Source organism: Sturnira hondurensis, unplaced genomic scaffold (assembly GCF_014824575.4).
Source record: "Sturnira hondurensis isolate 20B ecotype Veracruz unplaced genomic scaffold, ASM1482457v3 Scaffold0019006, whole genome shotgun sequence".
NCBI classification, from domain to species: Eukaryota; Metazoa; Chordata; class Mammalia; order Chiroptera; family Phyllostomidae; genus Sturnira; species Sturnira hondurensis.
The window spans coordinates 3115806-3142851 of NW_028091637.1; the positions used below are offsets into that span (position 1 = coordinate 3115806).

At 41.1% G+C, this 27046-nt stretch overlaps 1 protein-coding gene across 2 annotated transcripts in view; it reads left to right on the forward strand.

Annotated features, from left to right (window-relative positions):
* The window catches only part of UBE2E2 (ubiquitin conjugating enzyme E2 E2), a 264128-nt gene that overhangs the window by 223229 nt on the left and 13853 nt on the right, over positions 1–27046 (forward strand). For both annotated transcript variants that reach the window (XM_037070765.1, XM_037070764.1), the window contains exon 5: positions 1863–2010. In XM_037070765.1, the coding sequence (XP_036926660.1) occupies positions 1863–2010 (148 nt within the window). The remainder of the gene's footprint in view (positions 1–1862; positions 2011–27046) is intronic.

Sequence of the window (27046 nt, forward strand, 5' to 3'; positions counted from 1 at the left end):
TTAATACCTTGATTTTGTTAATTCAGTTGTTCATATTTTCTATATCCATACTACATATTGAGCTGATTGATCTATTAATTATGCAGTGCAAATGTCCCTCTTTAATTGTTGATGTGTCATTTTCTCCTTATAATTCTGCCAATTTTTACTTTTTATTTTTTTTACTATATTGTTAGCTGTATCCAATTCAGAATTGTTATATTTCCCTGATACATTGCTCATTTCATATAATGTAGTGATCATCGTTACTGATTTTTGCCTTAAATGCTTTTTGCCTTGAACATATATTTTATCTGATAGTAATGCAGTCATTTAAGCTATTTTTTATGTAGTCTTTGCATAGTGTATGTGCCCAGGATTTGGAATTCTCAGGGGACATGTTTTCTTTCCCAGGCCAGACCGCAGAGTATTTCTAACAAATGTATTTACTCTTCCTATGTGAGGTATTATCTTTTCAAATCCATCCATTTACTGCAAGTTGCTCAAGTGTCCAAATTTATGTAAGGGCTCTCAATTTCAGCCCCTTGCCACATCCAGACCTAAGGCTTCATCTTCACCCTCCACTAGGGCATCAAACCTCCATGTGTACGGCTGACTTCTATCCTCGATGCCCTTCCTCTCGCCTCACCCTCGGCAGCTGCTCTGTCAGCTCATGGGCCTACTGTAATTTCTGGTTTTCATGCCAGCCTCTGGGGGTTGCCCTTGCAAATTACCTGTGCATTTTAGAGGATGTCAGTTATATTTCCTTCAGCAGTTCTAGGTGTCTGGAATGTGTGTGTGTAGGGAGAGATATGGAAGTTAACCTAATCTGGACTGAAAGGCAACTCTTAATAGGAGTACTAATCTAGCCTGAGAATGGTACCATGTTGCTCCGCAGTTGTAGAATAGCGGATCTGTGTTTTCTGAGACTTACTAGCAGATGAATTAAGTAAAGCCTGGTGTTCACATGGATGCTGGATGCCCTGGCGAGATAGCAACACCTACAAAGATCTGCTAAGTGTGTATTTCTTAGTGCAGAGCCATTTTCGACTTAGGGTACCAGAAAACTGGTCTTCAGAACACCAAGAGCTTTCACATTTCAGCTTCTCAGCTTGAGAACATGTATAAACATGATACTAATGAATAACATTAAAAATTTGTTGCTTATAGAATGCTTTTGTAAAATTGTTTTGTTAGAGTTATAAAACTGATTTGGACTTAACTTTTCAACTGAAGTTCTTTAAAAATGTTATACACGTGTTTCAAACTTATACCTCTACAGTGGTGACCTAGGTATCACTGGGAAGAGGTAAGCGGTACTAATACTACATTCAAAACAAGAGAATGTAGGTTTGTAAGTTATAATTAGCATAGTTTTTATGAACTAGATATCTTATTTATATACAGTGCCCCAATTTATGTCTTTAAATCATGACAGAATAATATTTATTTCCTTTTTAGAGTATTCCTGTGCATTTTTGAATTTTATAAATGTATAAAACCTTAAAACAACAGGAATCCAATGCAAGTTGCCTTTGAAATGTTTATTTTGGAGAACTCTTTTTTCTTTGAAATTTTTATAGAAGTCAAAGTTAGTTTCCCTCCTATGAACATTCCTGCAGTTGCACCAAGAGTAAGTTCAGCCCCCAGAACATTAGTTACGTGATGATCTGTCTCTTCATCAAAAGCTGAATGTCATGGATTTGTCATCGGAGTTTAGTTCTTTGGGCCCAGAATGACAAATTCTGAAATAGTGATTTTGATTATTGATTCTTTTCATGGGCCTGAGGAGAAATTAAATATGTGGTTGAACCAATGACCCTTAGATTATTTTGTCTAATAAAAGGTATGTGTATTTATAACAAGTTTACATTTTCTTCTAGGTTACCTTCCGAACGAGAATCTATCACTGTAACATTAACAGCCAAGGCGTGATCTGTCTGGACATCCTGAAGGACAACTGGAGTCCGGCCCTGACCATTTCTAAAGTCCTCCTCTCCATCTGCTCCCTTCTCACAGATTGCAACCCCGGTGAGAGACTTCTGATCCAGTCTGGGATTGGGTCTGCGTGGCTGCTGCTGTCAGCACCGCGACTCTTACTGTTACTTTGAATTTCAGTTTCCATGATAGGCAACTGCTTGCTTCTCTTTTTGAATTGGGTCTTGTCATTAGTCCTTTCAGACTTGTTCTTTACCGAGAAGGAAGAAGCATAGTGTGATCAAAATTAATGAAAAATCATTTTAGATTAAGTTCATTTGAAGAATGCATTACTTTCCATTACCAAATAATAATAATCATTTTAATTAAATAGTTTAATCTTTAATTTGATGCCTACCAGAAGATGTTAATTTGATAAATACGGGCTCTTCAAATTTGGTAACAGTCAGGCAATACCACACAGATGTGACCTTTTCTGGCATCTTAATAACCGTGCATCTTTGTAAGCTATTAGAACCGCTGAAAAAAGGCAGGGAGGGGGTGGTCCTGAACTAGGAAATACCCAAAAAGTAAACAAGGAGAGACAAATACTGACTACAGCTTCCCAGGAAAACTGAAGAGAGTGCATGGCCAGTCTTCCACGGGTGCTGGTGCCCTTAGTGCTGAAAGCACTGACATCCTGTGTGCTCCTGGATGTGCGGTTCTGTGTCTTTGCCCAGCTTCCTTTAACTACATGACCACACGCCTGCCAGTTTTTTACATATTTGGACTTATTTTGGAAGATACAAAAACCCAAAGGTACCTGTAGAGTTCTTATTGATGTTCTCAATGAGAAATTCTTTGAGTATTTAATTGGTGGTATTAATATTTCAGAAGATTCCATCTTCCATATTCAGGAATAAAGGCTGTTCACTAGATAAGTGAATATGTAGACATGAGAAATGATAAATGGGATGGGAGACTCTCTGAGGCTCTTGGCTCATTTACAAAACATGGGCAAATTATAATTTTTTCAAGTTTTATATTTGTTATTTTTAATGAAAAAAATATAAAAACAGAATTAAATTGTCATATATTTAGAATAGATATAACAAATCAATGCTTTTAACACCGAAAAGTAAAGAAAATATAATTGTGCAAGGTCACTGTAGATTTTTTTTGATGGGCCATTTTTTATTGCATTTTTTCCATTACCACTTCCCTCCTTACCCACCTCTCCCACCCACAGTCACTGCACTGCGGTCCACGTCCAGGGGTCCTTTTTCCTTGTTAATTCAGTTGTTCATTAGATTCTACATATGAGTGAAATCACATGGAATTTGTCTTTCTCTGATTGGCTTATTTCATTTAGCATAATGCTCTCCAAGTCTTTCCATGCTGTCAGAAAGGGTAAATTTTTTTTCTTTTTTACAATTGAGTAGTATTCCGTTGTATACATGTCACATACTTGTTTTAGCCACTCATTTACTGATGGACACTTGGGTTGCTTCCATACTTGGTGATTGTAAATAATGCTACAATGAACATAGGGGTGCTTATGTTCTTCTGAATTAGTGTTTTGGGTTTCTTTGGATAAATTCTGAGAAGTGGAATTGCTGGGTCATAAGGAAGTTTCATTTTTAATTTTTGAGGTGTCTCCATATTGCTTTCCACAGGGGCTGCACCAGTCTGCATTCCCACTAACACAGCAGAAGTGTTTCCCTGTATAAAATATTTTTTAAAGATTTTGTTTATTTATTTTTAGAGGGAAAGGGAAGGAGAGAAGGACAGAAATGCCAATGTATGGTTGCCTTTCATGAGTCCCCTGCTGGGAACTGGCCTGCAACCCAGGCATGTGCCCTGACTGGGAATTGAACCGCGATCATGTGGTTCGCAGGCCTGCGCTCAGTCCACTGAGCTACACCAGCCAGGGCTCCCTGTATAAAATATTTCAATTAATTTATATGTCACTCAAGTTAGGAAAGTTTAATAATGCTGCATTAATTTAAAACTGAGACTGTATAAAGGACACGTGGACAAAACCAAAGGGATGTAGGATTAAGGGTGGGAAGTGGGAATGGCTAGGGTCAGGGGAGTGGTGGGGGTAAAATGGAGATGACTATAAAAAAGAAAAGAAAAAAAGTAAAACTGAGTGACTTTGTTCTTATAATCTCATTGTTCCTATTTCAATTCCATTTGTCTCTGACTGTGTATAACTTCGTTGGGGGCTAATGTCGTAATAAGGCATTCATTCGGTGATGTGAGACCTAGACCCACTTACCCTCCTGGAAATGGTGTGACATGGGACTGCGTCTGCTTTCCTACTCCCAAAGCAGCACCTCTGGGCTTGCTGAAATTTGGGGGCAAGAGTTGTTTTATGGGTTCTTTTAGAGAAAAATTTATTTTAACAGATAAGTAACATATTTAAGAAACCTTTGATATGAAGTCATTATTCTGTACACCTTAAACTTATGTCAGTTTTGTATGTCAGTTATATCTCAGTAAAGCTGGGAGAAAGAAGAAACTTTCGAGGCACTTCCAGATGAATAAGAAGGCCTCACTTCTTATACATGGAATGAAGTGTAACTTTAAGAGAGCAAGCTCGGCACTGAGGGACAGTCCGTACCCCAGGGGTAACCAGCTGGCTTGGTCTTCCAGTCAGCTGACACGGGCTTGTCACCCGGAATCATCTTGTGTGTGCAAGTGTGTTCTTGTGCAGGTATCCCTGCTTAAAGGGATAGATTCATTCCACCAAAGCCTTCTCTCAGCAATCAAAAAGATTTCTGTTCAGTGCATTAGACTTTCCTTTCGCTGTGTCTTGGACAGGGACATATGCTAAAGGAACACTAGAGATAATAGTATTCCTTAGGCTTCACTAACTAAGAATAGAACATCATTTGGAAAATACGTGCTAACAAACCAGATGTTCATACTTTTAAACACATAAGACATTTCCTAATTGGCACATCATTTATATGTATGTTCATACTTTTAAAATATTTATCTTAAAGAAGTCAAATGTTTGTCCTTTTATTTAATGGCTTTATTTCATATTGTTTTCTGGCACATTTCCAGTCTCTGTAGATTATTCACCCAAGATTTAAATTAAACTTCAGTCTAACCTATCTTCACGTCATCACAGATCTAAGTTTGATAGAATATGAATAAGTAAGATTTTTCCTGTACTGAATCTGCAGAGCTATTATAACATCAAAAAATGCTATCAGCTCAAAGTACACTTCTCATAAGAATATAAATTTATCAACTTTAAAAGTGCTTTCTCTTATTTTTACATAAACTGTTTTTTTTATCTTTTTCATAGTTTTCTCATAATTTACATTTGTCTCTTTCAAGAAATTTTGACCCATTCAAAACCAAAAATTATATGTTTCATCGTGGGTCTATACATTCTTATAGTATGATATTTACAGTCAGCAGATATAGACTTCAAACCAGCTAATGTTTATTAGTTGTGTGGCCTTGTACTGATGCCTTAACTTTCCTCAGCTTTAGTTTCTTATATAAAATGAAGATTATCATCAGCCCCACCTAAATCACAGAATTTCTCTGAGTTTAAAATGAGATAGTAATAGATTCTTATTGATGTTATTTCCCAGAGTATTTAGGTGTGTGAATGGGTATTAGATGTTTTGTGAATACCTACTCAGTTTAATTTAATGGAGAGAAGATAGTGGTGAGTAATTTGTTGACACCACTGCCTTGGCACAGACACGCTTAATTAAATAATAACCTGAAAAAAAGCCTAATCCTGAATTGATAGCACCTATTGTATTACTTCTTGGGAAGGATTCTCTCTGAGGAAGGAAATGTCTAGCATTTACCACTTACTCATTTGATGGGTGCACCAGTCTGTTCCCAATGCAGCGGTCCAGGTAGGTCTTATGCTGGCCTGAACAGGGCTATTCACGCTTCCCTGGGACATTATTCAGCCTGACATAGCTCTCTTACTGGTCAGACATTACGTAGCTGCCAGAGTTGATCTGTGACACACTGTTGGGGACCAGAGTGGCGGCAGAGAGGCATAGAAGATGTTAAGCTCAGAAGGTTAGTTAGCTCCAGCCTCCCAGATTCTCTGTAAATTTAGTCCTGCTTGGTAAACGTGATCTAACCCATGAACGGCTGAAGTTCGGAATTCTAATCAAATCTCCGTTTCTCATGGAATGCTCTTATTTGTAACTACTTTCCACAAGTATCTATAAAATTTAAGCTCTGTTCTATTTGACATTTTATTGTGAAGGGGTTCTTTTTCCTGCTGTTTTTTGTGGGTGTCTTTAAACTCTTGGGTATTTTATACTTTTATGAAATCTGTTTATTTAAAATATGCCTGTCTTACGGTCTTCATACCCATAAATAATGGATGTCTGCCCTCACGCCACGTGAACTATCCAGAGAACACTGACAACTGCGAGATGAAGCAAAGCCAGCACTTTCCCCGGACCGGATGCGTTAACACAGAGTGATGTCGAGAAATACTTCTCACCTTCTTCTCCCTTCTTTTTTTTTTTTTTAAAGTATGTAAATCTGCAGGTCATCTGGCATTATTTTGCCCATCTTAGTTCTGCTTTCCTACTCTACTACTATTGCTTTCTAAAGTGTTAGGAGCTTGTTTCATTCTAAATAGAATTCTGATCCTGTGTCACGAAAAAATTGTCACCGAAACATGATTCATAGGAGGTCATTGGAAATTTGAAAACCAAACATTTGATCGATTTGGTGCCAGAATTTTTTAAGCATATAAAATGGAATTATGTTTGTGCTTTTTTTTTAAATGTCCTTCAATTGTAGAGACACGTGAATTCTATTTGCAAATAAAATTCTTGACATCTGGCATTTGCTTCAAAGTAATCCAAGAAGCTTGGAAGTGGGTAGGGATATGAAAGATAGCAGATTGATCATTATAATTTCTGAGTCTTAGTAATGAGTATATGGGGATTCATTATACTATTCTGTGTACTTTTGAATATCTTTAAAATTTTTTATAATAGAGGTTTTTTAATTGCCAAAGATTAGATATACCAGAAGTATAATCTTCAAAAGGTATGTGATTTGTCTCTTTTTGCCTTGTGAAGGAATTCTTTGGCCTCTGACTTTCACCTGGTATATTTTGTTCCCCTACCATCTGCCTTCAGAATAGAGCACCTTGTAATGGAGCCTGGGGCAGTAGGGTTCTGCCTTCACAAACCACCACAAAGCCTCTGTCCCCACTCTTCACACAGGCAGAACTCTATGGGCCACGTCAAGTGAACATGCTCTCCACATGCCTGCCAAACACCAGCACTCAGGGTGGACCAGCTTCCCTCTCACCCTGTCACCTTCCAAATAAGAATCAAGCGTGGGTTACTCCCAGTCCTGATTTATGCATATCTGTGTTAGAACAACAGAGCTAAGAATGGCAGCTCATTAACCCTCAGCCTTACATAGTGATTACACCCAGGATGAGCACAGCTGCAGCTTCATTGGTAGGAGATTTATTCTTCTCAAAGGCACTGAGCAACTGGGAAGAGGAATCTCCTCCTGGCGACTCTCTTATAGTGCTTTGGAAAAGGTCGGAGAACGGCTCCTTCCTCCTCCTCCAGCTCCGCAGCCCTTTGTTTCAGCTCTCTGTGGCCACGTTTTTGAACAGCTAGCACAATGCTTACCTGTAAGTGGTCCTTAACTTTGGTTGTTATTAATTGGTTGGCTTTACACGGATTATGTTTAGATAGTAAATTATGTTGCTAAATTTTAAAATTTTATAACAGACAGTGGTTACTAGGGGCTGGGGAACATAAAATAGGATTAATTATTTCAACACAGGTATATTTATATAGACTATTTACACTGTTTGTGAGCTGTTAGACTGACTGATGAAAGGGCGGAAATGGAACTTGAGAGGACGCTTCTGCGTCCTGCTGCGGCAGGGATCTTGCCTGCGCAGACCCCGTGCCTGGAGAGCTGGTAAGGAGCAATTTCTTTAACTGAAAAGCTGGGCGAAGGATAAGCCTGCCTGTTTTCAAAACAGGCTGTCTGAACAGGAATGCAGAAAAAAAATTTCTGTGGCAAAACTGCGTAGAGATAGATTGACATCAGGTTGCTTCTAATGTCTCGAGTAAAAAAGGTTTCTCTTTTGAGTCAAAGGAGGTTTAAAGTTTCAGTTATTGTAACTAAGAAGCCTTTGATTTATGTTCGGAAATTGCATATGGGGAATTTGAAACTCACCAAAATATTGGGGAAACAATATTCATAGTTCTCATGGTGGAGGGGGAGGGTAGCTTTGGTGAAAAGGGGGGGTCTGAATATACTTTTTTGATAATGTATTTGTATTGGATTTTTCTTTTTTCAAAATGGAATTATCTTTATTGTTTTTCTCATAAAAATAACACATGCTTATTAGATTTTTCCTAAATCAATTATCCTTTAAAGAGAAGTATTTAATTTTCATTTGAGGCTCTTTGCTTTGCAAACTCAAAGTTGGTGGAACCAGGCAAAGTGTGTTTGTCGGTTACGTTTGTCTCATTGACCTTAGAGTAAATTTAGACACACCAGCCTCAACTTTTAGCCCTGGTTTTGAGTGACTTCTGCTCAGCATTTGCCTATGCATATTTTATTGCCCCTTAATTAATACAAATCTAGACACAGATAGGTGTTGCAGCCAGTTGTCAGTTGTGAATCTGTTGCCACCCCTGCAACATTAACCTCTGATTCATTGGTTTGGCGGTTGATCTCATTAGAAAACTGCTGTATACATTTACTTAGGACACAGATTGTCTTCAATTTACTTTTTAGGAAATTGTCATTGTAGTGTTTTTCATTTTAGAAATCACCAGGGATTTAATTTTGGTTAAGAGGAACACCAAGGAGGAAAAGGTGTATCTAGGCTAGATCAGTACTTAACAGTTTGTATACTTCCCCCAAAATGAAGCCTTCCTCCACTACAGTCAATTAATGAATGTCTTTCTTAGTGTTAGAGTTTACAAAACTGTATCTCAGCCATTTTTCTTGATCTAAACATAAATGAGAAATGAAAAAATGAAGCACACCCTCAATTTAAATAAACATCATTCTTTACTCAGAGGGGAATGTCTTTTACTCAGAACTATTTACCCAAGGAGTGATTAAAGGACTATCTTTTCCTTTTACTTGAGGAATTTCTGAAGAGTCATGAACATTTAGTCTTGATTTTAATTAACTTTTTCTTTATTACTTCTTAAACGAAGATAATTAAAACATAAAGATTACAGCGGTAAGAAAGGACTCTGATTAATTCTCATTCTAGAATAAAAAGTCTTTTTTTCATGATAGGGAAAGAAGTATGTAAGAACTGTGGGTATTTCCTAGCCTTTCCATTCTTTTTTATTACTCAAAAAAGCTTCATTTTTTTTTTAGCTTGCTGCCCCTTGTGCCTCCAGCACTCTCACGATGATTGCCTGCCCCTCCGTAAGGAGAGCACGCTTGCTGCCGTCACGGACACGTTTAGCATGCGTGGATCCACCACAGCCCTGCTGACATGTCTGTCCTTTTAGACAACCTCATTAGAAGGTCAGGTTTCCCCGCACATGTGGCGTGTGCCCAGTCGGCCTGGGCACAGGCCACACGCAGATTGGGTGCTTTCCCGACCTTTTGGCATGAAGGTCAACCATCCTATTTCTGGGGCTGGGGCAGCCGAGTTTTGTTAGGAGCTGGACCGTGGGGCGGCCTCCCACGCTGTCCGACGCTGGACCACTGTGAATGCCTGGCAGCAGTGTTCCTGGAAGAGGGCGAGGCAGAATTGTGTGTGTGAAGTCAAAGGTCTTTCCTGTCTCCCTAGATAACGTCTCCTGGTGATTTCTTCTTTTTTTTTTACACTTAAGGACCATTAACAAGTTTGTCACTCTTTAAAAGTAGTCCTCTTTCCTTCTACAATTTTTTCGTTTTATTTTTGCTGTCAGGTAGCATAGTAGTAACTTAATGCTCAGTCACAATAACTGTCTTAACCCTTATAGTTAGTATGCATGCTAATTATACATGCTTCTTTCCTATACCTTCTACTCACATGCTTTTTATTATGGCTTATTCTGTTTCTGTGTTAAGTATTCTATAGAGTGTATGTATGTTACTGCAAATCATCTGACTTCTGTTTGGCAAAGAGGTGTGTATAATAAATAAGAGATTAATTTTTTGCTTGAGGTAGGTTCGAGGAACACATTTCATAACTACCCAGTGTGTTTACTGCTTCTGTCAGGAGAGACATAACTGTGTCAGGCTTTGCTCAGCAGACTTATTGCAACAACAAGTCTTCTGTTTCCTGTGCGTCTTGTCCAGCTATTCTGCAGTATCTTGGTCTCCACACAAACAGAAAGGTCCGAGGCCTTATTCCCGGGTGGGGATCTGCCACAGGTCCCATTTTCTGCCATTTAAAATATGCAGAAATGATGAGATTGTTAGTCTGCTGACTCTGGTCTGTGTAATTCTCTTAGATCTCCCCCATATGCCACTTTTGAAATTCTTAAGTGTTATTTCTTTGTCGGCTAATTTATTTTGCAATCTGAGTTTCTGTTCCCATGCAGTCCACATCTGTAAGGTGGTTGTTTGTGAATGCTGTAGGCTTGTTGTTGGTAAAGGGAATCATTCTAATGGTATTTATTGTCAGAAACACCTGTACCTTGTCTATAAATGACATCGCAGGATTTTACTTTATGTAGGTTTAAAAAGTGAGTATATTTTTAAAAGTTGATAACAGCGTAAAACACCCCTCCAGGATGTTGCCTGCCCACCCTGCACTTAGCAGCACCCCGCCCCCCACAGCAGAGACCCTGGTGCCCTGATCTCTCTTCTGTCTCAGTGCAGTTCTCCCTGTGACTGTCACATCTGCCTCTCAGGTGACCTTTCTGGGAGTACCACTGACAGCACCCACACCTAACTGGGGAGGCCCCTCTGTGATCACCCTGACTTTCAAAGAGGTTTATGCCCAGCAGATTTCTTAGTGAAGCTGTTCTGTGCTTTGCTAGTTGTGTGATGTCCTCAGGGGCAGGTGCGAAAACCAGAGAGAGGAGTGATGCTCTCACGGTGGAGCATTAGCCACTCTCCTGCCTGCAGACAGAAATGGCAGACTTAGTGTGAACCACTGCGTCTTTGCCCACAGTCTCACATTTGCTTGTTCATTACTGCCTTCTAAAGACGGCCTCTCTCGGGAATCCTACTAGGAAAAACAATGAAGAAAAAGATTTAACCACATCAGAGCTCATCTAAAAAGTAGTACAACCCCATCATCTTTCCAAAGACATAGGTACTAGGACTTCATGTAAAGCTACGTTGCTCAGCCTTTTGTGACCCTGCAGTGCCTTCCTAGTCATCTTTGACCTGTTCCACTCAGCCTGGGGACTCTGCTGTACTTGATTTCCTGCAGTTTCTGATGATTTAAAAACTATTGACGTATTGTATGTCTTTCCAGAGGTGGTATGCACAACTCCACCTTCCCAACCCTCCCGCCCCAGGCTCTGATTGGACTCCTCCCTCAAGGCTGGGGGGTAGCCCTGACCTTTGTAAGAACCACTGAGCTGGAGCCTATGGCAAAGCGAAGTGCACCGGCCGTACTTCGCCCTTTAGGACAGGGCTTTGTGGTGTGTGTATCCTTGCCTATTCCTTCTCCTTCCCTTTTCCTGTTAACTGGTCTCTTCCATTTAATCTGTATTTTAGCCTCTTGGTTTTTCTGCTGCTGGTTCTTTTTCTCCTTTTTTCTGTAAATCCTTTTTGGTCACCTGCTGCTCTCCCTCTTAACTCTTGATTTCTTTTAACATTTCTTTCGCCTAGGAAAATGTTTTTTAAGAGAGGAAATCCAAGCTTTTTCAATTTTTATCGTTAAAGTGTTTTATTGTCTCTATAACCATATGAATTAGCTGTTGACCTAGTACAACCCTGGAATATTCCGTTTCACTTCATGTGCCAGGTGGTGACTCTTGTACTTCTGGTGCTGGGCAGGGACGGCCCCGTCAGCTCTCAGAAGGGGTGCGATGTCAGCTCTGCAAAGGTAGCTGCAGCTGTGAGTGATGTTGGAGCTGTTGCCATTCTTAATGCCGCGGCCTCTTCTTTTCTCCAGCTAAACAGTTCCTTTTTTTTAGTCTAGTTTGGGAAATATATTAAATATAAAGTGCTGTACTCTGTAAGTAATGTTACCGAAGCAGTTTCATGAGCATAGCGTAATCATCTCATTTTCATGTTCTGAACTTCCTTGTCCCGCACATGGGTGGCAGTGTTTTGAATGAAAACAGCAGAGTTAGGTCGTAGTGGAACGTGACTGTACTGACTGTGTAGCTCTAAGCTGCTGTCCTGGTCTTCTCTGCGCTTCCACCCGCCTTCTCGGAGTCACAGTGCCGCACAGTTGGGTGCAGCTTTTCAGCAACCCCTGTGGCTCCCCTTGCTAGACTCGCCCATGTCAGATGGATAGAGCAGGGGGCACAGTGAAGATTATACCTTGCCATGCTGAAAAATATTGAGTCAAAGGAGCCAGAGTACACTGAGTTTTGAAGATGTCAGAAAAACTAGAATGTCGCCCAGCTTTCTCATTCAGTAGATAAATCAGTGTTCTCATCTGTGAACTTCTGACCCTGTCTCACAGCATTATTATAAAGATAAAGTGTGTATAGACCTCTGTAAATACTTCGAAGGCTATGAGTATCATTACACAGGGTGTGTTGAAATGAAGGCCCATATTATCTCTTCAAGGTGTGATGAGATGGCATTTGAGATGTCTAAAAAATCAAATTAATTTGTTGAATAAAATCTTTCCAGGGCTTCTTCGAAGTTTGGTGAGTTTGGAACTTTACATGTGACAGAATTTACTTTCTAAAATGAGAACTAATAAGAAGAATGAATTAAAAGTCAAACTTAATGACTTCAGTTTGCTTCAGGCTTCTCTTTATAATCTAGATAATTTAAACATTTAGCATTATCCTCTGTCTGTAAAATGAAGTGTAAGTCCTCTTTATTCCCAGGACCCATAATGCACAAACTGAATGACTTCCTGCGGCCACCTTTGGCCAAAGAACTCCTCGGGAAATTTTGTCTTATTTTATTAAGCCCAAGCCTTTTTTAATGTTTGCGCCTATCCCCAGTGTTCCTTTGCTCTTACCTTGTATGAGATACAAATCTCGGGCCTAAAACAACTTCAAGTACGTAGGCTGTTTTATTGGATGACAAACTCATGAAGATCAGAGCCTATGTCTAGTTAAGGTAGAAGCGAACCCTATTTGTAGCAAGCTTCAAGCAAATTTAATTACTAAACTAGATAAACTTCGTTATCTAGATGGTTTTTAATGTTTTTAAAATACATTAAAAGGAACTTCTGCTTCTGACCTTGAAGAAGTAGTCAAACCATGTTTACACTCCTGCCTTTGACAGCTGGGAAAGCAGACACTGGAGCCCGGGCAGCCCAGGACTGTGATCCCTGAGGAGAGAGAGACAAGTGGAGCGAGCCCTACGATCGCCCAGCTTACCGCCAGGAGGCGGCTTCCAGGCTGCGGTGCAGGGAGGGAGAAACCAAAGACAGCGCCCAGCAGCCTCACTCAGTTGAGGAGACGGAGACAGGAGGAGTTTGGGAAGACCAAGGTGGCTTGTGTTTATGGGGTGGAGATCTGGAGAAGGAGGACTGCACAGAAAGTTCCAGAGATCTGAAAAGGGATCTCCTTGAGTCCTTGCCTAAGCTTGGATCTGTACAGTTTGGATCTGTACTTGTAAGAAGCAGCAGCCAGGGAAGGAGCCTCCACAGAGCAGCAGGCTGAATTCCGGGAGCTCACACCAGGCTCCGTGTGAGTGGGAAGGCCACACAATAAACAGGAAATCATGTAGTCCTCAAGAGATATTGCCTTAATAGTCGGGGTAAATTAGCTCTGCACCAAAGGTTACTTTGCACCCGTCCTAACAAAGTTTAAAGGCAAGCCTGTGAAAGGATGAAACTCTTACATACTAGAATAAAGTACAACAAATTCCAACACCCAACGACGTAAATTCACAGTGTTGTACATCCAGTAAAATATTACTGGGTATTTTAAGAACAGGAACCTACCATCCATAACCAGCAGAAAAATTAATCTGCAGAACCTGACCCAGAAAGGACAAAGATGTTGGAATTAGTAGAGACGAATACTGAAACCGCTGCTATAGATAAATTCATATGCTTACGAAGGTAAAGAAGGACACAGACGTGAGGAGAAAAACAGAAAACAATAAAAATATGCAAATGAAACTTCTAGAGATAGAAATAATACAATATCAGGCATGAAAAGCACATTGAGCCTTGGCCAGTGTGGCTAAGTTGTTGGAGCATCAGCCCATTCACCAAAAGGTTGGGAGTTCGATTCCCCATCAGGGCACATGCCTAGGTTGCAGGTTTGATCCCTGGTCAGCACATGTATGGGAGGCAACTACTCCATGTTTCTCTCTCACATCTCTCTCTCACTGTCTCTCAAATTGATTAACATATTAAAACATGTCTTTAAACAAGTAAATTGGATGGGAGTAACAGCAGATTAGGTGCAGTGGGAGAAAGGGCCAGTGAAGTTGAATATAGTAATCCAAACTGTCCATAATAAAGCAAAAGAAATAAAAGCCTAACAAAAAAAAATAAAATGAACAGAGCTTCAGTGAGCTTTGTGTTAACATCAGACTGTCTAACACATTTGTCATTGGAGTCCCAGGAAAGGGAGTCAGGAAAGAAAAACTATTTGAAGAAATAATGGGAAGAACTTGCACTTGCACTAGCAGGGATGGCATTTGCCCTTCCACCTGAAGCAACCAAAGGCAGACAGTATATTAAACGATGGTTTTCAGGACTCAGGCGAGGAAGGGCGGTTATCCCTCACACGTGAGAAACAAATGAAGTGATTCCTCCATCACTGCCGGGGAGACTTTCAGGCCACAGTGCCAGGAGGGAAACCCAGGTGGGGCCGAGTAGACTCACTAAGTGCTGAGCAAACAGCATTGAGTCTGGGAAACTGAGGGAGCTGGAGTTCACAAGACAGAGTCCAGGAAGAAGAGAACTGCACAGGGAAGGGGGACCCCAGAGACCTGCAGAGGGTACCCCTTTCATATTCAGCAGAGTAGCGATCAGCATATACATGTGAGGAAACTACTCAGGTCTGGGGAAATAGCTGGGTTTTGTTGGGGGGGGGTTAATCTCTGTTTTTGCCATGTTGGTAAGGGATGGATTCCCGCCCTATGGTTATGGTGAGTGGCCAAACACACAACACCCAACACTGGACAGATGAAATTGGTGACAGTTTATCAGTCACGTATTAGCCTGGGGAGAGACATCCCACACTGTGCAGGGTTGTGTGAGGGTTGAACTCGGGAACAGATGGAACAGGCAGGGGCTGCGGGAGGCAGGCCTTTGTAGTCTCGAGACTACTTTCTGGTTCCTGCAGGAGAATGCCATTGGTTTGTTTGAATAATTCCACAGGCTGGCAAGAAACTAAAGTCCACTACACAGTGGTGAGCAGGGACTCTTCCCTGTGTCAGAAATAAGGAGAATTATTTTACTAGGGGCCCTTATCCGTAGGAACAGAATCGGAAGAGGAATGTGGGATTGGGCCATTTGAGGCCTTCCCAGTTTTCCCAGGAGGTCAAGGCAGCACATAATACTGGATTTTCATTTTTGGTCTTGTACCACAGAAACATCCAGCACCCAGCCAGGTGAAACCCACACTGTGTGGCACCCAATCGGAGCAGAACGCAAAGAAGCAAGAAAACGTGGCCCATGATAAGGAACATGACTGCTCACTCAGAACTGACCGAGAACTAGTACAGATGTTAGGAGACTACATCATGGTTGATATTTTCCCAAATTTGCTAACAACTTTAAACACATACCCAAGAAGTTGGGTGAACCTCAAATAAAAAAACACTGAAGAAAATCACACCTAGGCACATGGTATCAAATTGCTGAAGAGTGGTAAAAAGAAATTATTAAAAGTATCCATGGAGGCCGTGGGGGGAATGGTCATGTCAATACAGAGGAACAAACATCATGATGACAGCAAACATCTAGTCAGGAGCTATGCAAACAAGAGGACAGTGGAACTGCATTATAACAGTACTAAAAGAAAACTCAACCAAGAATTTGATATCCAGTGAAAAAGCTGCCAGGGAGGTGGGTAGGGATGAAATGTAGTGAAGGAATTAACCAAAGAACATTTAACAACATGGGGACTGGCTTGGGATGGGGAGAGGGGAGAGCTGGGGAGAGGTGGGGAAAAGGAGGAAAAGCAGGCACAACTGTTAGCAGCATAAACAATAAAAACAAAACTTAAAACACTGTTTTCAATAAAACATACCAAAACTTATCAACATTCCAAAGTAAAATTTGGTGTTGGGGAAAAGCCTTTATAAGCGAGATAAAAACACAAAAGGCACAAAGGAAAAATATTAACAGATTTGACTACATAAAAAATTTTCTATGTTGAAAACACCATAAATTGTTAACAGATAGCAGTCTTACACACTATAGAACAGAAAGTGAGTTAGCATCCCTAATATAAAAGAGCTAGAAATGAACAAGTAAACAAAAAAACAACTCAGTTAAAAACAGGCGGATGATATAAGCAGGCAATTCACCGGAACAGCTAAATATGACCAGGAAGCACAGGAAAACACATTAAAACTCTAATAAATACCAAGTTAGATTTCTTTTTAATCACTGGATGGACAAAAATATAAGAAATTAACATTCTATATGGAGAAGATGTAGGGGAAGGCATGCTTATTTGTAGGAATACGGATTGGTACATTTTTCAAGGACACTTTGGAGGTACTGTCAAAATGTAAAATGCATTTAAACTTCTGACCAACGGTCTCACTTCTAGGAATCCGTCCTGTGCAGATAAGTCAGTGCTGATGGATATACGTGCAAGGAGTGAGTACTCCACAGCGTTATCTGTAATAGCAAAAAAACGGGAAAAGTTCTTAATGTGCATCCCTAGGGAATAGGTAAATAGAATATTAAATACATGCAGCTGTGAGAAAGAAAAAGGGAAATCTACAATGTTGTGTAATTTAATCTGTTAAAAACAAAACTGGCCATAAACACCTTCACACATGTGTGTCTCACTATAAATGCCTAGAAAAAGTATGGAAATACACACACCAAACTGCCAAAAAGCAGTTACCCTCTGGGGAGTTAGAATTTGAAGGTATAGAGTAGGAAGGAAGGATTTTCACAATTTACTTGTAGTTTTACTGTTTGAATTTTTAAGAGCTAGTAAGTAATTTAAAATCTTATATAAATGAAGTTTTAAAAAGTAAATGTCAGTACATTACAATGTGAAAGCCTAAAGTTAAATTTTACTCGGCAAAGGGGCAAGTTTTTAAGTTAGATTTTGAAATTTTTAAGTTGCTTGTAATTAATATCTTTACGTTTATTCAGCTCTTTATGAAATGTAAGTGCTTAAGAGTCAACTAGCATATCTTCTGTTTAATTAAAATGAGAATATCCCACGTTAAACTGGGCAGAAACTTCAGTCAGCGGTAGTAGAAATGGGCAGAAAGCTGCACCACCCCACCTTGCAGTGGGCGGCTGTTACCAGGGCCGCCCTTTGTAAGCCTTCTCTGTACCCCTTCGAGTATTACAGCATCTGTTTCCCTTTACACTGGTCCTTCCTAAAACTATGAAGTTTCTCTCTTTTTATCGAGGAATTACTTCTTTTTATGAGTCATCAGTAGTGTGCGTTCATTGCTTACTTTGGACTATGTTAAATTTACAGAGAATTAGACACTCGTGAGTAAATAAAAATAACACTTTTCCGAGTTGAGAATTGAATTTCACTTCTTGCAAAGGGCTTTAGGGAGGAAGTGTGGCCTCGGCAACCTCGCGCTGGGAGCGAGGTGGTTCCTGGGGCTGCGCTTCTGAGAACAAGGAAGCCTGGGAACAGGCGTCATCTCCCATCTGAGCATGGGGCGGGGGGTGGGAGTGAAACCAGGTCTTCCTCCCTGATAACTACAATGTTTTGGGGGGAGTTTTAATTTTTACTTTAAAAGTGTAGAGTATATATTTATTTTAATATATGTGTCATCCCAGTGGCAAACATTGCCATTGTAGTAATAAACCAGAAGATGGGATGAAAACAGAATTTCTTTTAACGCTAAGAAGGAAATTCTTACATTTCTGTGACTTTTCCTTCGTAAATGTTCTCTAGTCTAATGCTCTTTTAAAAGTTACAGGGGCCGTAGGAGTTCGTGCGGTTCAAGTCGTCAGACTTAGTGATAGCGTTATTCTCTCTGTGCTGTCAGCCCACCCTCTGAAAAACCTACTTACAGTGTGGATTTTCTGTTTGTGGCTCCCGGGAGGTGAACATCAAGGCTGACTTCACGTTGTAATTACGCGCCCACATGGCCACAGTTCGGTTCTCACCAGCCAACATTCGATTTCATTGTCCGTGAAAGTAAATGTTTTTATGACATGAAGAGACTTAGACCAAGATCTTGGTAAATCTCAGTTAGCACCAGGGTGTGGAAGGTGCCTGTGGTATATGGTACCTGAACCAGAGCAGATCCTTAGGCATCGCCCAGGAGGCCTGGTCACTCTCAGGGTCACCACTGGACTCCAGGGGCGAAAGTGTCCTGCAGGCTGTTTGTGGGAAAGGCAAAAGCATCGCCCTTCAGGAAATCACCGTCCAACAGCAGTTTGAATGTATTTAGTGCCACTGAATTATGTACACTCAGAAATGGTAAAATGGTAAATTTTATGTTATGTGCATTTTACCACAATGAATAAAATTTTTATTTTTTTAAGATTTTTTTCATTTTTAGAGGGGGGGAGGGAATGAGAAAGAGGGAGAGAAGAAATATCAGTGTGTGGTTGCCTCTCATGCACCCCCCTACTGTGGACCCGGCCCATAACCCAGGCAGGAGCCCTGACTGGGAATTGAACCGGCGACCCTTTGCTTTGCAGGCCCATGCTCAACAATGAATAAAATTTTTTAACAGTCACCATCCACTTTTTAAAATCTTTTCTTTATATTATCAGAGGGAAAGGGGGGATAAATTATGGAGACTTGACTTGGGGTGATGTACACACAACATAAGAATGATGCATTATAGAGTCATACACCTGAAACCTACATGATTTTATTAACAATGCCACCCCATTAAATTCAATAAAAATAAAATAAAAGCAGCTTCCTAGAGACACCAAACAGCTTAACCTGAAGGTTAACCTGTAGAGCAACAGTTTGATCCAAAAAAGGAAAGATAGGAGAAAAATGTTGAGAAGCAAGCCCTCTCTGCCACTGCCCCTGAAATGCAAGGTCCGGAGGCATTAACACCCAGGCAGCTGTGAGGGTAAGTAGTGGCCATGGGCTTTCTTGGATCGCCTGGTTCAGTAATAATAGTGATCATGAATATGCTAATAACAACAGCAGCAACAGCTGCCCAATTTTGAACCTGCTGAATAGCAGACACTATTGAGTGCTTCTCATTAGCTTTCTCACTTAATCCTCTGAACCGCCCTGTGGGGTGGCACTGATGTTGTTATTCACTTTTTGCAGATGAGGAGAACAGGTTCAGAGAGTTTAAGGTAATCTGTGCAGATAAGGGTCAGAACTGGGATTTCAATTAAAGGAGTTTGACTCCAGAGCTTGAGCTCCTGACATCTGGGTCACACTTCCCCGACCAACCGTGGCCTGTGTGTGACACGGCCCGAGGTGTAGCTTCGCTGCACCGACACCACACTGAGGCCTTAAGCTCGGTTGCTTGGTGGTTCAGCAGACATTGACCAAGCTCTGGTTCTGGCCCAAGGCCAGGGCAGGAAGGAGGGAGTAGTTAACGTAATTTCAGGTCAAAGTCTCTGCTTTCGAGATTAAAGTATAAGATTTTGACTGCAAGTATGCCATCACTTAAAACCAGAGCCTGTGCTCACCCGGAGGGCCACCGTGAACCGTGATGGAAGCCCTCTGCCTCAGGACGCCTGCTCTGCGGGATGTGCTGTGGTTGGAAACCACTCCCCACCCACACCGTCCTGTGGCTGGGACACAGGTTCTCCTTTGGGGGAGCCCAGAATGCTTTTATTAGCATTTCTGCTGTGTCTGTCCAGTTGGCCCGGTAGGACTCACAGCAGTTACCATATTTTGCCAAGTATAATGCACTCCCGCGTGTAGTGTGCGCACCAATGTTTGGGCCCAAACTTTCAGGAGAAAAAAATCTTTCATCTTAACTTTTTAAATCAATTTTTATTTATTCATATTCAGAAACAAAGCCAATCATAATATTTCAGGGTACTATTTTGCATATGGATATCATTACTGCTTTCTAGAGTTACACTTTTAACAAATAAGCATAAATAAAAAATTAACACTTCTAGAGATACAGAATTAGTACTACTCATGTATAATGTGCATCCTTCTTTTTCTCTCAAAAACTTGGGAGAAAGTGGGCATTACACACAGCAAAATATGGTAATTCACAGGGTGAATGGGGGATGGGGCAGGATATAGCAGTAACTCGGGTCTTTCTCAGTCATCAGACTGCCTCACCAGGGTGGGTTTGTAGTAGCCAAACGCATTAGACCCAATGTGAAATTTCCACAACGTGCTCCACCACCCTTCAATCTGCCTCCGACAGAAGTGCTTTGTCTCCTAGAGCTGCCCCACCCCCAGTCAGAGGGCCCTGCTGATCGGTATAGAGAGAGCAGAGCTCTGTGGGCAAGATCTGTGAGGGTTTAGGACAAATCACCCTCAAACATGACATTGTTATTAAGTGATTTATTCATTACAAAAGTCCATCGGAGCTCACTCACATGCACATGATAAAATGTGCCCATCACACTCAAAATCCGCAGGAACAGAACTTTAATCGTGTGCTCAGGATTGCCCAGTGTGGGGTGGGGTGGGGTGAGGTGAGGGAAGCTACCTTCGTAGTTATGAAGTACCTCAGACCCTTTACATAGTAAGACAGGAGTGATGTATAGATGCTCCATGCATCCATGCAATATACCATTCATTTTTTCCTGTATATTCTGTCATCTGCTAGCATTGACATCTGGTGATTCCAAGGTTCCAGTAACTTTTCCAAGGTCCCTTTCGCTACAGCCCATCTTCCTCCTAGCATTATAACAGCGCTCAGCAAGTCTCTAGCTGTGAGCAGTGTCTGGGGGTTAGCAGTCTTTTCAAGTCGTTCTTCATCCACCCCAATCCGATTTTGACAGTATTCCATGTACATACTCCTCTCCACAAACTGTTCTCACAGACTTCTACATGCAAGACATTTTCCTGTGCACCATTGAAGTAGTCACTTTAAATTGGCCTATTAATAAAGAGCCATCAGTTATTATTCATTACTGTAATTTTAGAGGATCCTCGGGGGCTCAGCTCAGCATACTTATTCTTAGTGCTGAACGTTGGAAGGAACAGTGTTAGGCACTCCAGCCGGGGGTTCTACATTCTCCACCCCCACTGTTGTTGCTGCTTCCCCGGGAAACATTCTCCTAGCCATTTACAGTCTAATGGAAGGTAGGTCAGATATAAGGGGAGTCCAGAAAGACTACGCTGTCTCATTGGAGCTGGGACAGGGTGTGGTTAGGAAAGGCGGGTAACTGGAGAGGGTTACTTTGAAGAAGTACAGGACAAAGAACTGTGGGGATGAGAATGTGAGAAGGATGAGTAACGTGAGGGCCAGCATGCTGGACAAAGGCGATGGGATGTGAAACGTGCCTTGCTGTGAATGGCCCCAAGGCATAGGAAGAGCAGCCCCTAAGGGTGTGCTATGCGTTGAACGGGGTCCTCCAGAATTCTGTGTGGGAGCCCTAACCACCAATGTGACTTTATTTGGAGATAGGACCTATAAGGAGGTAATTAAGGTTAAATGAGGTCACAAGGGTAGATCCCTAATCCAGTAGGATTAATAGTGTCTGTATAAGAAGAAACCAGAGATGCCTGGCCAATTGGAGCATCATCCTGTACACCAGAGAAAAGAGGTTTTGGGGATCAGTTCCCAGTCAGGGCACACACCTGAGTCACAGGTGCAGTCCCCCATGGGGATGCTCGCAGGAGGCAGCGAATCGATGGTTCTCTGACGTCAGTGTTTCTCTCTTTCTCTTTCCATCCTTCTCTCTCTGAAATCAGTAAACGTATCCTCGGGTGATAACTTCTTTTTAAAAAGCGAGACCAAAGAGCACTCCCTCACTCCCTGCTACCTGAGGACATGGAGAAGGTAGCTGTCCACAGCCAGGAAGAGAGCCCACACTTTGATCTTGGTCTTCCCAGCCTCTGGAACTCTGAGAAATGAATTTCTTTTGTTTAAGCCGCCCAGTGTGTGGTGTTATGTGATGACACCCAAGCAGATTGATACAGAGCGTATATAAAGTTTCCATTGGAATGTTAGTAAAAATATTCTGCATCATGTACCGGCTCCTAGGAACTGTGGGCGTTGACTAGGCCTGTTCAGACCCATTCTGAATAGATTTCCTCAAATTTATTTACAACACAACACAATCCACTGGCTTCAAAAGATGGTTTGGTGTTTGTTTTATCCCAAATTTTTGACAAGGCAAGAATTGATCTTCCTCCTCCTCTTGCTTACTGCTAGCAAAATGTTCAGCCTGCATTATTGAAAGCTCGTGGTAAACATGTCTCTAACTGAGTTAAGAGTCCCTATTATTGAGGCACTAGGTGAAGAAGGCCTGCTGAAGGAGATCAACCAAAGAGAGGGTTTTGAGTTTGAGCATGTCCACAGCTCCAAGAATTGAGGAGTCAGGAGGTATTGAAGATGCCTCCCTCTCTCTGTGTGTGTGTGTGTGTGTGTGTGTGTGTGTGTGTGTTCCCCCACTCTGCAGCTCCCTGTCCGCACAGTCCACAGCCCCAGTGCCCTTCACTATAAACAAAATCCAGATTGCTGTTTATTTCACAATGACTTTTTACGAATTGCACTGTTAAAGTTTTAAGAATGTTGCCCTGGCTGGCGTAGCTCAGTGGATTGAGTGCAGGCCTGTGAACCAAAGGGTTGCTGGTTCAATTCCCAGTCAGGGCACATGCCTGGGTTGTAGGCCAGGTCCCCAGTAAGGGACACTTGAGAGGCAACCATACATTGATGTTTCTCTCCTTCTCTTTCTCCTTCCCTTTCCCCCACTCTAAAAATAAATAAACTCTTTTAAAAAACCCTCATCTCTTAGCATTCAAGCATTTAAAAAAAGAAAAGAATGTAAGGTTTTGTGGCATCTCTGTTGGCTGACCTCATCTCTCCCATCAGTTTTTACCACCTGAAGTCAAGCAGTCTGAAATGCTCTCCATCCAAGGCTGTGGCTGGGAATCATGGGAAAAAACGTTGACCCCTGGTTGGCTAAAACCCTGGGGACGCCTGTGTTCCTCCATTCCCTGCCGTTTTCAGCCAGTCTTTTAACCTCCAAAATATGTACATGTTGCCGTAAGAGTCGGCCATTCTATAGCAAAATGAATTTTTAAAATGTGTTCATAGTATTTTCCATATAAAAATTTCAAATGTGAAGAAAAAAGTTCTTTATTTTCTCAATTTTAATAAACATTTTCTTGTTGATTCATAATCACCTTGATCGTAACCCCCCTCGGGCCTTACAGATGAAAGCTGAAGGCGATTTCAGGAGTGTTCTCTTGTGTCTCAATCAGAAAGTTGGCCTCTGTTCTGTAAGTAAGATGAATCAGTAAATCAAGACATTTCCATTGTTCATACAGCCCAAAATGCTCTAAATTGCCTTTTTGTGGAATGATAGAAACCTTTGATCATCCTTTAATAAAAATGCTACTAGATCAAGAATCAAGGATGTTATAAACTTTATAACTTTTTTAGGGAACTAGGGGGAGAACCACAAAGACACAGGACTCGTGGGCTTGGAGCAAACCAGTCTCTCAACAGAGATGAGTGTCCGAGTGTTTTCAGCTCTTTACCAAAATGCTTTAACATGCTGGCAGCCAAAATCATGGGACCGTTGCTGTTGTCGGTGACTTTTAATCTCCCATTTATGTGAACGAACTGACACACTTACATGTGGATTGCACACTAGCCATTTAAAGTGGAGCATTCGTTTTTGAAGGAGAGGGTTTGGTTTTCTAAATGCCTCTGCTCTGTTCCTAGTTTTCCCCGATCATTGGCAGTCGTTCTTTAGACGTTTTTAGACATAAATCAGCTTCCTCCAAACTTGTGCCCAAAAGTAAGCATGAAAAGAAAGCAGGTTAGAATTGTGGATATTGTTTTAGTATTAAAAACTAACTGATCCTAGGTTTAAGATGAAGCCAGTATTATGGGCATTACTCAGGTTTATATGACATTAAAGATTGACCCTTATAAAAAATGTCACACAAACTTACGGTTTAGAATTGTACCCTTTATGCCACTCACATGGCTTAAGCGTGTTTATCTCAGGAATCCAGCATTTCTTCTATACAATCAAAATTTATATTTTAACTTTACTCATAAAAGTCCTGCACAATTTAATTTTAAAACAAATGTTAACATGCTTTGTTTCCAAAATAGTGCATACAGAATTGGTATATTATGTGAAATTACTCCTTTCTTTACCTGTCAGTCATGTACTTCATGTGATTGATGAGATTCAGCTTCCTCATCATTCACTTGCGTTTCCAAAGATAAAGACCATAGCAGACTTCATCCATAAGTTTCTCAAAGGCATGTCCTCAGTTCTTTATTAACGGGTTACTCTGTCACTGTATTTCTCTACCCTCTTGTCCACAAACGAGGCTTAAGTAGCCTTCCGCGGAGTTCATAGGGATCTGACAAATTCCATTAGAAAGTCAATTTAGCTTTTTGTTTCTCTTGACATCAACACCCTGGGTCAGCCTGTGTCTGAGAGGAGCATGTCAGAATGGTTGTCTGACTGCATTTCTCATTGTTATTCTCTGGGGTGATATCCCTTGAAGGTCATATTATAGATCGTTGTATCAAAGGAATGTCAACAATAGTAGCTGGGCAAGGGTTGGTTCCACCTAATCAGATATGTCCTCCAAAGCCACTAGCAGCTTGATGCCCTAACAAAGCCTGGTTGCCAAAGTACTTCACCATGACTTTGGGCTAGTCTCAGACTTCCCATGTCCAATCTGCACATTCATTCTCAGACCTCAAAAGTACATTGCTTAATGTCTTTTATTCAGTAAGCACAGGGTGAAAGCCCAGGCAAATGCAAGTGTGCAAACAGTGTGTCACTTTTCTATTGCTCATCTGCACTATGGTGCACCTAAGCAGGTACATACCATGCACGTAGCTGTAGGTGTGCACAGACTGTTTTGGGTTTGAAGCGCGAGTCTCCGACTTATTTAGAAGCAAGTCTGGTAAATGAGTCCAGATGGTATTTGGACCTTCCTGAAATCAGTCTTTAAGAAAAGGAGGTTCAGAGTGACAGCTCATCGGCAGATTATCCCTAACGTGGACTCACCTGTGGTTAATTTATAGAATTTCATCTTTAACTTGTAGTATATTACACGTCAGTTTGATTACTTGTAGTATATCAAGCTCATTTTCACCAGGGGCCACATCAGCCTCACTGTTGCCTTCAAAGGGCCGACCGTAATTTTAGGGCTGTATACATGTAACTACTCCTTGACAGTGCTGCTGCCGGTGGAAACAAGGTGCCGGGCCGAGTAAACAGGGTGGAGGGCAATTCAGCCCATGGGCCTTGTGTGTGCCACCTGTGTTACAGGTGGATGGGAGGGACGGCGCGGACCAACTTTCTGAGTATAACACGGTCAGCTCGCAGCGCCTGTCTCTGGGTGCTGCCCACCGGTCTGGGCACGCCACTTTGCGTGCTGCAGCCCTCGTGTTCACTGAGCTCTGCTCGTCCAGTGTTATTTATTGACCAGGTCAAGTGCTAAAACGCAATCTTTATAGACAGCCTTTATTCCCGTGATAGGTTATTAAGTACCATTTCCTAATGAGATCAGTCAAATAAATCATCAGAAAAACTGAAGTCTCAACAGAGCATAATGTCATAATTTGCTGTAAGTATGGGCTGAGCGTATTGAACTCGACGGACCTTAGTTTTGACAGATTAAAAATAACCAGCCAAAAAAAATTAAGCACTAAAGTTTTATTGTTATCTTGTCCCTAGAGAAACAATTAATTCATTTTTATTTTGGTTTATGACTTGATTAGAAATGAAAGGTTGACTTGTCAGTACGTCCGTGCACCATTTCAGGAATCCAAGTGCATCTGATTAGGGAGCGTTTAAGGTCACCCCCAGGGGCAGGTAGTCCCAAAGAGCCACTTGGTATGGAATGCATTAAAAATGTGTTTCTACTGCCTTGTAATCAGCCTTAACTGTGACCTGTCACCCCCACACTCGATTGCCAGGCCTGGGGCACGGGGCTCTCAGTGTCAAACACCGTGGATGACGAGACTAGAGACCAGCCATAGGGCAAATCAGAGTTAGATTTAAATTACTAGGCTAATTTTCATTTCCGATTTTAAACAAAATTTAATTACTTGCTTCCAGAAATAAGAGACAGTCATGTTTAATACCAGCAGGCCCCTTCTGCCTTGCCATAAGAAATTTATACATCCTTCCTTTTTTTATTTCTTTTTTTTTTTTTTTTGGTGCAATGTTGAATTAAGGATACACTATCTACTTGTCACTGTAATAAGAATTTTTGAAGTCTGGATGAAATATTTAACATGAGTTGACACCACTGTGGCTTGGCTGTGTGTACATTAGGAATTACCTCCAATGAAGTTAAATGCTAATGCATAATTTTGTTATTATCTTTATAGGTATAGTTCTCTAGTATTATTTTGATTTATTCCTGATTTTATATGATTATCCTAAACTGAGTAATTTAAATGAGTGCAGATCTCTAGGTACCTGTTGGGCCTAATTTGCAAGTGAAAATATAGTCATTGCTTATGCAAATAGTGAACGTGGTCTCATTCAGAGGCGACTTCGATCTCAAAATGCCCCTGCTTCTCTACCGGTTTGTTAAAACAGAGTTGGAAATCCATTCTGGTGTGCTGCGCAGGTCGTATTTTCTGTAATGGTTTTCTCTTGAACCTTTTAACTTTGTGTTTTATCTGGAAGAATTTAAAAATGTTTTTCATATAATTCAGTAAACTTCAAATTGATAATTGTAAGCAACAATCCTCACTGAAAGTATTATAAGTAAAATGTTGGCCAATGGACAAAATTAAAAGAGACAATCATTCTATTAATGTC